The sequence below is a fragment of the Corvus kubaryi genome, unplaced genomic scaffold (genome assembly GCF_017639235.1).
Source record: "Corvus kubaryi isolate FWS band 111438036 unplaced genomic scaffold, C.kubaryi_AGA036_p1.0 37300, whole genome shotgun sequence".
In the NCBI taxonomy this organism is placed as follows: Eukaryota; Metazoa; Chordata; class Aves; order Passeriformes; family Corvidae; genus Corvus; species Corvus kubaryi.
Window position 1 is genome coordinate 9,561,052 of NW_024581093.1, and position 15,598 is coordinate 9,576,649.

The 15,598-nt window shown below is 37.6% G+C and overlaps 1 protein-coding gene across 6 annotated transcripts in view; it reads right to left on the bottom strand.

Annotated features, from left to right (window-relative positions):
* Positions 1–15,598, bottom strand: part of FTO (FTO alpha-ketoglutarate dependent dioxygenase) — a 231,976-nt gene that overhangs the window by 39,669 nt on the left and 176,709 nt on the right. Inside the window, exon 9 of one of the 6 annotated variants that reach the window (XM_042027501.1) lies at positions 11,724–12,044. The exons of 4 other annotated variants lie outside the window; for them this stretch is intronic. In XM_042027501.1, the coding sequence (XP_041883435.1) occupies positions 11,983–12,044 (62 nt within the window). In that variant the 3' untranslated portion in view covers positions 11,724–11,982. Of the gene's footprint in view, positions 1–11,723; positions 12,045–15,598 lie in introns of those variants that run through there. One more of the 6 variants, XM_042027502.1, reaches the window with a different exon arrangement.

Here is a 15,598-nt window from a genome sequence, read left to right on the forward strand (position 1 = left end):
AAAATTATGATTTAAGGTGTCTTTCATAAAATGCTTAAGATGGTTGATAAAGCAGCTTGAAGCATCAAATTATAGGCAAGTTTAGAAACAAATACGATCCAGATTCTCCTGATACCAATTTATGCTTCTTCCTTTCTGGAAGAGCCCTAGATTAGCATGGACAGTAAAAAATTTGGATACTGAGGTTTGCAGCAGATGACTAAGCACGATGGCTCAAGGCTTTATTTCCTTTTGTATAGAGACAAAAATGCGCAGTGTTATGGAAAACTATCTAGTCTTGTAAGTCTCCTGCCACAAAATTACTAACACATTGCCTTTCCAGGGAGTGTGCAACCTACCTTTTTTTTTCCATTTAGATTTTATAGTAACCTTGAAAGTAACATTAAACAATATAAATTCAGAGTGTCATGGCAGTCAGTGGAGCACAGTAAACATTCCCTAGCTGGGATCAAGTCAGTCAAAGATGAGATGCTTTTCCCGGATTGTACTGTTTTCCCATCAGCCCAATTTACACTGTGCCTGAAGAATGTGTACCAGCCAAAGCACTGGACTTATGAGTTGAGTATGGATCTTTGCTAAAAAGAAGATATACCTTTTTTTTAAAAGAAAATACAAAAGTAGAAGTAATCTGCTTGCAATCACCAAGAAAATACAGAATAATCACAGTTAACAAAGGAAGATGTAGCAATCACCATACATACTGAATTTCAGGTTATCTAAGCCTATCATTTTCAATCTCTTAATGACAAATAACCACAGCATTCTACTCATTTCCAGTCTGAAGAGGTATTCATTGTGAGGTTCAGACTTCGGTGGTAAAAAGACCTTGGCTAAGCAATATGTTTCCAATCCATTCAATTATTACATTCAATTTTTTCATGAGTGTATGGAATACAGTATAAAAAAAGTCTTCCAATACCCTTTGCAAATCCATGAGCTAGTAAAGCACAACTACTGCTTTAACACCATTCAAACCATAAACACTGCAGTAATTATGTACCTTCTGGGGAGAGGCACTACAAAAAGAGAAGGCAAATGTGAAACAGACTTTTTTTCATGCATTCCTAGGCAGCAACAGGAAACAACTGAATTTTCCTTACTCCAATCAGAGCCAAGATTAGAAGGGAAACAGGAGAGATGAGCCCCAAAGCTGGAAGTTTTGCTGTCAATGCAAGACACCTTTTGGCAGTATCCTCTTGCTCTCTGGGTTCTGACTAATATGTTTCAAATGAGATAAAAGCTCCTGCATTAGCATTCAGTTCAACCAACAAGAGCAATTGACTATAGAATGGAATTGCTTTGCCAATGGCATATTGCACATAAGCTGAGTGAAACCGCAAATCTCCATGCCAGAGGAAATTTTGAAATTTCCATTCCTTTTTTATACATTGCATTTATTTTATCAAATAACGGCCAAATAATTCCAAATTGCAAAACTCCCTCTGATTCGTAGAACTGAGCTGAAACACTTGGTTTTTAGTCAGCAGAACACTGGGCTGATTTCTTTGTGGTTATGTTCAGCTTGATGGGACTTGTGGCAGGTGAGCCTGACGTTCACGTTCCCACCATAGTTGACATCCCTTGTGGGATGAGTTGACATCTCCCATAATTTATTCAGCAGTCATTTAACTCCTACAGGCCATTACACAGTTTTGTCTTACAAAGTCCAAAATACATCAAAGATACAGTATTCTTGTCAAGCAGCTGAACAAACTGAACAAAATGGGAGTTTGATCTACCCTTCTAGAAGGTGATTTCAAGTGCCACAAAATTAAATTTTTTTGAATAATCAAAAACCTGAACTTTAGATCAAAGTCATACAAAATGAAGCAGATTTTGTTTTAATAAAACAGAGACATTTATCATGGGAAACCATAGCTTTGTAAAAATTGCACTTTTTGGTGAAGAAATATTTGACCTTAATTTTAATTAGCTCAAATAATTTTAACTCAGCAAAAATATGATGAAATGGGAAGTTAGATACTGCTGTGCTAATTCTTACCACAAAAATTTCAGAGTATTTGCTGCATCTTTATTAAATAATTCCTATACTTGAATAAGACACGAATCTTGATTTCTTTAAAAAGGCTTTACTGTTCAAGATTGCAATAGAAACACAAACCCTACCTGCTCAAAAATAGAAGCTGAAAACACATTAGAAACGGTCTTAAAAGAAGCTGAAAATGTATATCTGGGGGTCAGGCCGAACCTGAACAGGGGGGATGACACCATTTCATCAACAGTTGAGAGATTAATGCCTGTTTAACCCAAATTTATAAATTCCTTTTTTTCCTGAGACATTTCTTACAGTAAAACTGTTCTCTAGGTACTCCAAATTGCTGTCACAACTAGAAAAAAATCACAAAGAAGTCTTACACTAGGCTAAAGTGGCTACACATGATTCTTAACAAAGGCTTGTTATAGCCTTGGACAAGGAGGAAGAATGTAAAGAAAAAGGACCACTTGTCCAGGCTGGTAGTGCACAAGAGAAGACCTGCAAGCAATGGAAGGCTTGTCTGAACAGGTACTCTACCACAAGTGGTGGGGAAAAGGAAAGAAAAGAACAAAACCAAAAGGAAGGAATAAAACAGTGCAGGAATGTAAGGGGGAAGATCGAGCAGGTACAGATGTTTTGACTTAGGCCTAAAAAGCATTCTGCGATGAGGAACTTGAGGTGGGGCAGGGGGCAAGGGAGAAAATAGGTTTTAAAGTCTCTTTATTAGGGTTTGCTATTTTGGTGTATTAGGTTTATTTTATCTGTGCCTCAAATAAGATATAGTGATGGAGAAGCCAGCTAGGTGTTTGCTAAATAGTTTGAAAGCGCTGATGATGATGACCAGTGCATCTTACTGCACAAAAGGTCATTATGTGACTTGTCATTACTGGGACTGATTCCCGAGTTAACCCAAACTCTTATTCTTCAGCATCTCCAGAGGAGGGCATTATCAAGAGAATAAAATGGTCATGCCTGAGCAGCTCAACAAAAGGGTGACTGGAGGAAAGTCAGTGCAGATCATGTGGGGAAGAGGCCAAATGCACCACGACTCACCTTGCACAAACCATCCAGGCAGTCTGTGCCCAACACTATGCCAAAGAGGCAAAGAATAAAAAAGAAACTGGCAGTGTATGAAATAAATAGTTCAATGGGATGTGCATAAGATGTGTGGAAGTGCTCAGCAAGGAGGCTGGGATTGGCAGTCGGCATCAGACCCATCATACCCTGCTGAGCTCCAGCTCGGCACTGCACGGGACTGAAGGGAGCAGTCACCACCTCAGAGCTCTGCACGCTCTGCTCAAAAGCTGCCACTATGGAAAGGAATTGAGGACACAACAAGGAACTTCCAGATTGGAAGAAAAAAAGAAAACACATGGAAAAAAAAAATAATCCTGAGCATGTAAGAAAATGTAGGGTTGACAGGTTCTTCTAGTCCCTCTTCCAGGGATCAAAATTACTTCAGAGACTGCCTACAAAGGGAAGTTCCTTAAAAGTGAAAGCCAGTGGCCAGACTGAAAAGAAAAGGAGAAAAGCAGAGATTATAAAGTAAGCAAAATAGGAAGTCAAGCACATCATCTATCTTTGGTTGTAACTCACTTCTTTCCTGAGAAATAAACTTGAAATTATCAAACATGAATAATGAAACAGAAGTCACAAAAGAGGGACTGAATTCAGAAGTGGTCTTCAAGGTTAGATTACATCTCTTTGTCTTAAACAAACAAACCAAAAAGCAATAAGACTACCATTAGCTTTCTATAAAATATTTTTTAAACTGCATAACATAACAAACAGCAAACAGTTTGGTACTGATTTTTAGCACTTATGGTTGACTGCAACAGCTAAAGTACAGTATTTTTAAAAGCAGAATGTGTTTCTTAAGTCACAAGTTTCTTCATTGGATTTGCAGATGGGGACCTCTATTGGTATAAAATAATTACTAAAAAAAAATGACACTTGGAAACAGACCCATTGATTCCCACAAAAATCACACTGGCCAAATTCTCATCTTCATTACACCAATGTTAACATATACCCATTTCAATTAAAATCGCAGGAATTAGCCCAATCAAATGCAATTAATATAAGAATTTGGTCCAATTGTGAAACACATCAAGTATTCTTACAGAAAAAAAAAAAGCTACAAAGAAGAACTAATATACTTTGAAGTTAACCTTCTCATACTTACGCCTGGGGGCCCTTCTGTGCATGTGCCTTATGTGTATTTTTACTACAACCTCTGTGTAACCACGCACCGTTCTGGCTTTGGACTGACATATCTCTGTGTTGGGCAGGATTTTCAATCCTTCATGACTATCTATTTGTCACTGCAGGTGAGTGGTAGCACTCAGGCTGATCCCCAGCCACTTTCACAGTTACTTATCTGTCTTTATGGATTCTTCCTGTGTGTCAAGTTGGTGCATAACAGCATTACTGTCAGGGTGACAAAATTGTCCCCAGAGTGTCACAAATGATTCCCCGGCCTTATGGCTGCAAGCAGGTAGTAACACATCGACACTGCCTTCCTCAGCTCATCTTTCTCCAGCCCTGCCACCCACCCGTTACTCTGCACTCACACACACACATTCCCCTCTACGGATGTAAACCTCAGCTAAGAATTAAGACAGTTCTAATTTTGGTACTTTAAAATTACCACCAAAAAAAGAGAGCAGAGCTTGCTTTCAAGGTGAAATATTTTTCTCTGAAAAATCTGTTCATTTGCTTATTAAATAATAGGATTTTGGGGGAAGAATACACTGCAGAATGTCTGTTTTCTAAACACAGAAACCATGATTACAAATTCAAAATAGTGGCTAAAAATCTGCACACATTGATTTTTGCTGAATTCTATATGCCATCCACGCTCTTAGTTTTTTCATGTGTGTCTATCAATGAAAGCCTGGGTTTTTTTCCCTATAATTCTGTTGCATTTTTTACTTAATTATATTTTGCATGCAGTAACACCTTTTTTAGAATAACATTTTCTCCAGTTCAACACTGGATGCTTATCTGTGATAAATTTAAAATTTCATTTGACAAGCGCTAGTTTAAAAACTTTTTTCCCCCCTATAATGTAAAATCATTCCAAAGAGGAAAAAAAATAAATCCATCAAATTAAAACAATTTGTATATCAATTGAAGAAGGCTGAGAATCTTGATAAATACAGACGAAAAGAATGCTTCAGCAGCAAAGCTTGTTCAATAATCTAAAAACTACTTCACGGTCACATAGTACAATCTAAGATTTTGGTGATTCTTACATGAACCAGGTTTTATGCAAATAAGTTCTGCTTTGTTTAAGTCTACTGTACTTCAATTCTTCAAAACATCCTCAAGGTAAGTGTTTCCAGACACTGACACTGGACAGGACTCTGAAGGTGAGTCCCTGTGTTCTTGTCCTTTCATCACCCTGCTATATCAGCTCATCTCTCTGTGCCTCAGTTTCCCCAGCTGTGAACTGAAGATCATTACACTCAATTTTCCTATAAAAATGGCAAACGAACTCCAGAGTAGCAAAACTAGTCAACATTAAAAGTACACTGAGATAAAGCAAAAGCCTTTTGTTTGGAAGATGAATCTTTAGAGAATGACCCAAGGTGCCTGTGTGTGTGAAAAGCATGGTCAGGCACTGCTGCCTTGAGAAAGGCAGCTGGACCAAGGGTACCTGACCCTCGCTGACACTGGCGTGACCGAGGACAGGAGCGTTCCAGCAAACACGTGTTTGGGTGTCTGTGCACACCCTCCCCACCCCTCGGACCATTTGTCCTTCACCTGACAAACACTCATTGTCTGAGTTCTCAGATAGGTTCAATATGATTTCTGACATTGGAAAAACAAAGCTAAAAGCAATTTAGAAATACCTGCCCATGAAGTCAAAAGGCAAAATATCTAAAGCTTCTCCTGGAATCTCTGACCTCAGAGGCTGACATGGTTTGATGGGAAATTTAATGTAATAGTCTGAGAAAGCCAAAAGGCCTATTGTCAGCAATGAAGTCTGAAAGTTAGCAGAATTAATATAACTGTACAATGGAAGTGCCCTCGAGGGACAAGGCTGCAGAACCAGGGCAGAGGGAAAAATGACTTTTGAAGCCACTTCACTATGACATTCTGTCATCACTGCTAAACGGAAATAAAAAATCATTTGAATCACCACATGCTTCAGTGTGTGTCCCTTCCTTATCTAATATAAAGTAATAACACTGACGTCCTGTGCCCCACCTAAGCTGGGAAGGGGCTCTGCAGGGACTTCGGGAGCTCCATTTTGAATTGCTAAATGCAATAAGAATAAATGCAAGTGGGAGTCTGTTTAGCAGAGAATGATGTCTGGTCTGTAGCCCATCAAAGCCCAATAAATCTCAATGCTTCAACAAGAGATGAAAATGGTTATCTCATCATTTCAGTGCCAGGGTGAAATTTTCTCTGAGCCAGAGCATTTTTACAGATGATTTATGTCTGGGAAGGGTAGTTGTTTAACAAAATGGCAGATAATGATAAATAGAAAGCAAATAGAAACAGCAGCAAAGGAGTGGTTCTTAGTTGCAGCAGCGGAATAAACAATATACTTACATAAAGTATATGTCACATATAAGTGCCATTATTCTAAATCCTATGAGTTATATGTTACTTGGAACATCACATAAAAGAGCTGGTAATATGATTTACAGGATAGGAAATTTAACATGTATGCAAGGCAAATAAGTATCAAAATTCTTCTTTCTGTTACATCTCTGTTAATCCCACTTCACTGAAATTACTCTGGATTTACAATTACATAATAAACAAGAACTGTCTATGTGTTCACTGGGTTTAATACATGATTATATTAAAAGGAGAGGGATCAGAGGATGGGCTAATTTTTATGTTGTTACAAATTTATTTTTAACCACAATACTTATATTGTCTGTGGGCTAAAATACAAATACTTTAAAAGAAAAAGGAATGGCTGGTACATATGCTATCTGAACATGTTTTTAATAAAGTCATCTGAAAACAAAACTTTTTTTTCCCTTAAGATCTGAGTTTGGATGACATGATAAAACAAATATTCATAGAGTTAATGATGAGAAGAAAATGTAGCAAAAAGCAAACAAGGCTGCCTGTTTGAGCTTTTTGAATTAGAGATACTGCAAACAATGTCAAATTGGAGATGGAGATTTGAGGTCAGGGTGCTCAGTTTCAGTTTCTTTTTCTGCATTTTTCCTGTGGCTGTACACAAAGGAAAAAAAAAAAAAATCTAATTACAGTTTTAAATGCCCAAAATGCCATGTCCACCAAAAGCCCGATGCTCATTAGTACTAGTAATTAACTTTACAACTGTCAACACAAACACCACACAGGCTGACAGATAGATAGTAGCTCTGAGGGTGCTAATAAATCCGGAAATAACAACTTGACATGCAGATGCACAAAAGGATGCAGGTGATAAAGAAATGTTGACATCAAATCTAATTATCTTCGAAACGGCCAAGTACTGCACAATCCCCAGTAATGCACTGTTATTGCTGGTGATGAGCCCCACTGGAACGGCTCTTAACCACAGCCTACGACGGAGCTTTTACAGCCCCTTGTCATATCTAGTGAGGACAATATCAAAAAGGAAATTATGAGTGTCATGACCCCTCCAAGTCAAAAATCTAGTGATGAATATAGGCTCAGCAAGGCATAGCAGATTACCCCCTTACGAGTTTTAAAGCCAGGATGATATATGACATTTTTATCAGGCACTTTCTCAGGAATGTCACCAAGAGGGAAAATAAAGGCCCTGAAAAGAGACGACTAGGTGAATTATGCAACTGTAATTGCCGATCATAACCTGATATGAGCTGAAATTGCTCTGTTTTCATATTGAGATAGCATAAAATTGTCGGGAAATGCAATGGCTCCTTAATGTGGCCTAGATGAGTCTAATATTCTGATCATTTTTCACTCAGCTGCTAGGTAAATAGTGCTTCTTTAACACAACCACCGTGGCCCAGGGCAATCTGGGGGCCCAATTTTACACTTGAATTGAGAAAATATGTGTAAACTACAATTTTTCATATTTTCTGCATACATAAGAAGATGAAACATCTTTATCATGTGTATTGTCTGGCTGAGCTTATACAAAATATTAGTTTATCTCTCCTATTTTGGTTTATTCCATAAGCAAAACACATAGATCTAAAGGACAGGCAATATTCTATATACAAAATAGGTCCATCTTTTATGCAGCCTTGTATGAAGAATTCTACCATTTTGTTTTTGAAAAGCTGGAACTTCGCAATTGTAGATTTTGCAAAATAAATTAAAATATTCTAAAATGCTCACACTTTTCTGCAAATCGGCATTAAAAATAAAGGAAAACAAAAGGCCACAGAAATATTTATCTATACAACCTGAGATACTAGTTTAAACAATAACCTCTAGGAGAAAAGGAAGGTGAAGGGCATTTCTTTATTACCATGCTATAAGATAAATTTATTTTATCATAAATCTGCTGTATTAAGTGGTTCATAAAACAGATTTGCTTAAAAAACAGCCTGAGTTAAAATAAAAAAAAACGCAAATCAACCACAAAACCCAATGAAACAAAAAGCATGCTACTAACCCATTCTCAGATAATAATCAGCAATAATACCTGGGGCAGAAAGGTCATAAACCATACTTCCAAGACAGGAATAATTCATTGTACTACTATGTGTTTAAGAATTAGTTTGATAGAGTCACTATCTAGACTGTGAGATATTGTCTATCAATCTGACCTTCTAAAAATGAGCCCACAGACTCCCACTTAGATCAAAACCTCGGCTTTTATGATAAGCAATGTCTTTCTTACGATGAATTTTAGGACCAGGCTTATGACAAGTGCAGCACCATCCGCAAAATATGGAAGTGAAGCAATACAAGCTCCTAAATAATAAGGTCTTTCTAAATTTCTAGACATATTTTTCCTCCAAAGGAACCAAAAAAAGCAACTCCGTTTTGCTTGCTTCCTTAAGAGTCAATTCAGAAGTAAACAAGTACAAAGGAGGTTAAAAGATTGAAATTTCTTTGTTTGCATTTATGTTATCTGTTCTTAGTTCCTATATATCCACCTTATCGAGGTGGTCCCACACTAATTGCAAAGCAGCACTGACTAGCAGCAATAACCAGCACTTGGAAAAATCCCGTGTGATGCTGGTGACTGCTGATAAGAGCCCTTTAACAAACTTGGGTGTATCCGCATCAACTTACTTCCCACTCCCTTCTACATTTTATGCTTCCTAAAGGCTGATATTTTGTACTAAATGTCGTAGCAAAGTGATACCTCACTACAGAGAGGCTTCAAGCACAAATGATTTCCAAAGGCTTCAGGGTGTGGGATATATGGAACTGAAAATAACACTGAACACTGTGATACTTCAGTAATCACACAAGTCTTTGTAAAATATTTGACTGGAAACCAGAAGAGGATTGAAATATAGTTCCTAGCAATTAATACTGTGTGATCCTAAATGTAGAGTTGTTCAGATCTCAAAAGAATTTAAAACTGTAGACCCATCCATATTTATTACATTACCGCTAACCCTATTATGAACAGTCTTTATGTAATTAACATACCAGCAGGGAATTTAAGAGGTACTTGGCATTAATTTTCAATCCCTATTCTCCATGAATTTGGTACTCAATTGTAGTGATAAATAGAAGACACATGGCTATGATTACGCATTTTCTGTAATGATTAGGCACCATAGTAGAAAAAAACCTCATAATGCAGCACAGGCTCACAGTTAGCAAGAAAACCCTTTTACTGCTGGATTTTCATTCTCTTCCAGTAATTCAGAAAGCCAAGTGACCACTTTCCATTTTTTTTCCTTTTTCACAGGACCTGTTTAGAGAAGACTTTTCCCACAGTCACTGGCACTTGGCAGAAAAATAACTTCCAACCCTTCTCATTCCCTCCTCAAGTCAGCCCCGTTGAAGGTGTATTTATTCCATCTCCCTGTCTCTGTATCCCCCTTCCGGAGAGCGGGTGCAGGGGCTGCAGCCGCTGTTGCTAAGCAACTCAGCCACAGCACTGCATCACCAAGTACAGATTGCTCCCATCATTTCCAGCCTCACAAATTTGGGAGCTGGTATAATAATAGGAAGTAGTATGGATAACAAAACCATTATCCATAGACCGATAAGTTAGCAGATGGATCATAACAGCTAAAAAAAAAAAAAAGCTACTGTAACAAGAACACTGAACAATTACTGGAAGTGTTATTTTCAACCTTTTTTTTTTTAATCAGTACAGCCTCCACAAAGAAGTTTACATACTCTGTGTGAATGCAAAAGTATTTTTGAATTATGATGATTTTTTGTGGGTTTTTCTGTGCAAGAGAATACCACAATATCGGTGCTGCCGAAAGCTAGCACAAGATCTATTAGTAATCAAATTTCAGCCCAGATTTTATGGTTAGTCTAACCGAGTTAATTTCTCTAATGTTAGCAATTCATGGAAGAGGTCTCTTGTGGCAGCACAAACCTGGGATCCACAGCAGCTGTCAGAAGAGACTCTGAGGAATTCCTTATTAGCCAGAATGCAACCAGGCAGAAAACTCATTACACAGTGCTAAATATACTTAATCACATCTATTAGAGAAAAATGAACTTGATAATTACAACAAATAACTAAAGAGCAAAAAGTGTTCATGGAAAAACCCACACCAGGATGTGTAAGAAGAGGGGCTGCATACTGACTCTGTGTGGGAGAAAGCCTCGCCGGAAACTCTTCTGATTCTGATGGAAAACAATTACACCACAATGTACAAATGATTTAGGTTTCCCTTGAAAGCGAAGCATTTACATTTAACAGCTTACACAAATGTAACATAATAAGTAAATTAATTGCTTAGATTTTAAAAATTAATTTGGAAAGCTCTTCTGAGAGTTGAGATGACATCTTCTCAACATGCTTTTTTGGGGAAAGGAAGTCTGCCACAGACATTCACCACAGTAAAGGTAATTTCACAATAGCTGGTACTTCACTGCAGTACATAACACTAGTTACGTACTAAGTCTTTCCTTGTTTGGCAGCCTTTCTTTTGCTTCAAATGCTACTGGACTGTGGCGTGATGTGGTCCACAATTTTGCCCATCAAGCTACCTATATTTTAAAACTGACAGTTTTAAACTAAAGGTATCAGATAATGACCTCACGATGTAATTATAGGCTGAAATCAAACATAAGCATCACAAACTCTTCGTGGGTTCATCACATACCATACACAGGCACTCCAAGCAGACCTGGATACCATCTGCCAAAACCTCCCTTGCTCTGTCATCCAGAAGTATCAGATGTCTGTCTTAGTTTTATTTGCACTTTGCCTAGTCAATGCATGAAGTGTGGGCACTCTAATTTCGCCGCAATTGCAAATCCTGATGCACAGACACTTGGAGAACACAACAGAGCAGTGACTACAGCTTCATATCTTTAGAACAAGCCTAATACCCAGACTCCTGTCACTTCATACCAAATTCCTCTCACATCTTATGAAAAGCAGTTAACCTTTAAGCAAATCCGTGAACTTGGTTTGGAGTCTTTTTGAGCCCAAACTTTATTTAAAATTCTTTCCCAACTATATATACCCTTAATTCAACATCATTGAAATAAAGAAATCAGGCATATTGAAATAATCAAATAAAATCTGAGAAGGGATACTCCAAGCTTTTAATGTAATTTTGACTTTATTGGAAGAGGACAGCTAAGCAATGCATGAAGCAAGCCATCTGTGTTTTCTTTTTCTATTCAGCCATAGAACATTTTCACCTTTATTTCTATGAAATACCATTAAACATTGGATAGCATCTAGCAAAAATAAGACAAATTCTTCACAGTTGTATCCAAATAAAGAGAGAATGCAATGGCCACAGGAAGCCCTTACCTAAAGTCTGTCAAAGACGTACAAAACCTCAACACTTTGCAAGTCAAAGGGAGGGACCCAGGTAAGTCCCAAGTGAAAGGTCTACACTGCCAGCTTCCTCTCTTCACCTCATTCCTTTCCTCCAGCTGTCATGAAGAGAGGCAAGAAACTGGAGAATTCCATTTCCTAGGAACATAATTTAAAATGGTGGAAATTAGGAAACAGGATTTGATTCATTGTGTGGCCCAACAGCAGTGGAAGATCCATTGTCTGCACGACAGTAAATTAAGAGCAGATGGACAAGACTTTGAACTGGTAGAAGAAAATTTCTTTTACTGCTCCCTTGCACTTGCTTTCCTTTGTTGTAGCTGATTCCTACCTTCTCTGGGTCATTTCTGCTGTCTCTGTATCATGTCAGAACCAGTATTTTAGAATTAAAACAAGGCAGTAGCCACAAAGCTCAGGCAGTAGCCACTTCTCAGAAGTTAAGGACCACACATACACCATTTTAAAATATGCTCCTTCCAATGAGTTACACTTAGGGACTGATGTTATTTAAAGGAAAAATGTAAAAGGTATTCTAAAAGAGTCTAAAAATTGAACATTTTCTTTCTTCCAGTGAAAACATATCATCCCATATACACATGGATACAGTACTTTGCTTGGCTGAGCTTTAGGATAACACAGTGTAATTTTGGGGGCTAGCAGTAATTCTGAAAATTTTTTGGTTCTGCAGTTTACAGATCAGACAATGCTCTTGTGGAAAGAAGCGACAGAGCCTTGCAAAAATTACTGACTTCATGAAGTCTATTATTTAGCCTCTACATCTAAAGAGTGAACCTTACTACGGAGAACATGTACTATTCCTCTGTGTGAACAAAAGTATCACAGAACTTATATAATTACTTACTCAGTTCTGTACATCTATTAAATAATTTGGTTTTCTTTGTACAAACTGCAATTCTAATTTTAGCTTGTCAGTCATAACTTAGCATATACATCACACCATGCTGAAATCATAACTAATACACACACATCTGAATTAAATTACGGGCACAGAATGGCACATTAATTTTTAAGTTATTTTTACAAAGTTCTACTGTATTTCAACAGATTTAGCTCCCACTTAGTTATACCAATACAAGAAATGTCCAGTAAGTTTGAGATGTGGAAAAACAGTTTTTGCATTCAAGCATCTTCTCTCCACTCTTTATGCTTCCAAAACTAGGCACAGTTCACACTGTATTGCTGAATTAGGTGAACCTTTCACCTGAACTTTCATAACAGTTTCTATATTATTATGACTAAGATACTCTTTACCCTAGAAGGTTAAGTTGGCAACACAAATATAACATTAATATGAACAGAAAGAGAGCTATGGTAGTAGCAAAGGCAAGACAGAAAAATGAAACAAGCAAGTTTTAAAGGGCATAAAAGGCCATGATCTTTCTTTATGTGTACAGAAAATGGCTACAACTGCATCAGAATTTTGTTCAAAAAGTAGAAGCTAGTAACTGCTCCTTTTAGAATATCAGCCTTTCTGTCCATGGTTAGGAGCTTGGACAATAAAGGCTGGTTCTGTAACACTTCTCATTTACATAGTATGAACTCTGAGCATAGAAAATCCACAAGTATAATTGTGCATTGCAGTGACAAAAAAGAAGGTGTAATATCCTTATACAACAATCATGTTCAGGAAGGCTAAACACAATGAGAACATCATCAGAATGCCAGAATTCTAGTCCTAGTGTTTTGGGGATAAAGGTACATTGCAATTTCTGTCCTGCCATTCAATAAGTAATAATATGCCTTCCTCACTCAAAACAGAAAATGTATCCAATTTAATATAAAAGTTCATTAGCATTTCCTGAGAATTAAATTAATAGAAATGGAAAACTTGCCGTAGAATTAGTGTGTTAATAGTATATGAACTGCAGATATCTCCTTTTAAATCCAGATAATTCTTGCAGGGATATAAATTCCCATTCTTATTTAATTCTCCGTTGGGAGCCTTATTTTTTTTTTCCCAGGAAAGTTTTTTCCATAAAAGTGTAACATTCTGAATACTAAAAAAGAGAAATCTGTGAAGATGTTTGCAGAGCAAGTTTATGCTGAGAATGAAGAGCAATTTGAAAGCTAATAAAGAGTGATGAGCAGTGACAAACACAAGAACAGAGGAATCATTTCATTTGCAGTCCTCGTGGACAGACCAAGGATGCCACAGGCACAAACTTTTCCTAAGCAAAGAATAGCATCAAAAGCAGAAAACATTATTAAAATGGCTAAAACAGAGCTTTGTTGTTACAACGTGTGGAAAACCTCACAGCTCCAGATGTTCCTAACTGGAGTCTACACTGGTTACGAAGCTTTCCTTTTTTTTTCCTATTTTCCAACACAGGGTTGCATCAAACACCCTTGAAAAATATGGAAGAGTTAGGAACAACACCGACAAGCAGAGCAAGCAGAAGCAGCACAGTGTGGTGGCAGCTGCAGCAGCACAGGACTGGCAGGGGATGGAGCACATGGTTGGCACTTATCAAACAATAGAGACAACCACTACAGACCACGGATGGGGGATCTGTCCGTGGGGTTCCACCACAAGAAATGACAAGAAGAACTGTATCTATGACTTCCTCTAATGTTCATAACTCAAAATCTACGACCTTGATCACTTTAGCAGATGGTTTTGCTCTGCTGTAGTTGCAATTAAACAGAGTGTGCCAAAGTGAAGAGCAAATTACCCATGCTATCTATCCCAGTTAAAAAAATCTGCAGTCTTCCAGTATCTAGTGGGACAATATCCAAAATTTTTCAGCCCCAGCCCATGCTGGATTGCCATTATATTTTATGTCAGTCAGTACTTCAGAGAGTCCAAGACCCTTGGCATATGTTCTTAGTCAACAAAATGGAAAATTAAACTTTGTAGCAACCCCCTGCCACTCCCAAAATAAAAGAAAAATTCTATTTACATCAATGAGCAGGAAGTCTGATCTTCCTGTGCCAGCCAAAAAGCCTGCAATATAAGGACATTTGGCTGAAGAAAGGAATTTAAAGTAAGCAAACTAGCCTAAACTCACAATCCTGCATTTCAGGTGCTGAGGAATATTCATAAGGAATACCAATTTAAAAATAACCTCTGATATTGACAAGCAGAAGTTTATTACTTTGACAGAGCCTTTTCAAAAATTAGCTGGCTTTTTGAACACATTATCCTCATGGAAGAAGTGCTCCTGAATTCTTCAACAGACAAAAAATACCACAATCATAAGCCCAGTATATGCACAACCAAAAATTGTATTGCAATGAAACAGTAAGCGGTACGTAAAGACTGTGGCGTTTTCACTAATTAATGACTGTGTATAAGACCCCATGAAGTCTGAAGGACTGCAGAAGACAATGTTCAGACAATGTTCTGAATATGAGACCTATTCTTTAGTTCCCAGCTATCAGAACAAAATTTTCTCTGGGCTACATTGAAAAGGAAGCACGAGTAACATCTGCTCCTTGGTTCTCCAGCACTGATGGATTGGGAATACCTATGTACAGTAGTTTTTACAAATTAAATGCATGAAAACTGCAATGAGTAGACTTAAAAAAATGATATTTAAGAGTAGATCTGAGTATGAAGAAGATATGTAGATAAACTACCTCACTGGCATGAAAAAACTCATGTTAAGTTTTTTGCAGTCCAGATGGTATGGGGCAAACCGAGAGGGGGCATTTATGTCAGAACCTGTACA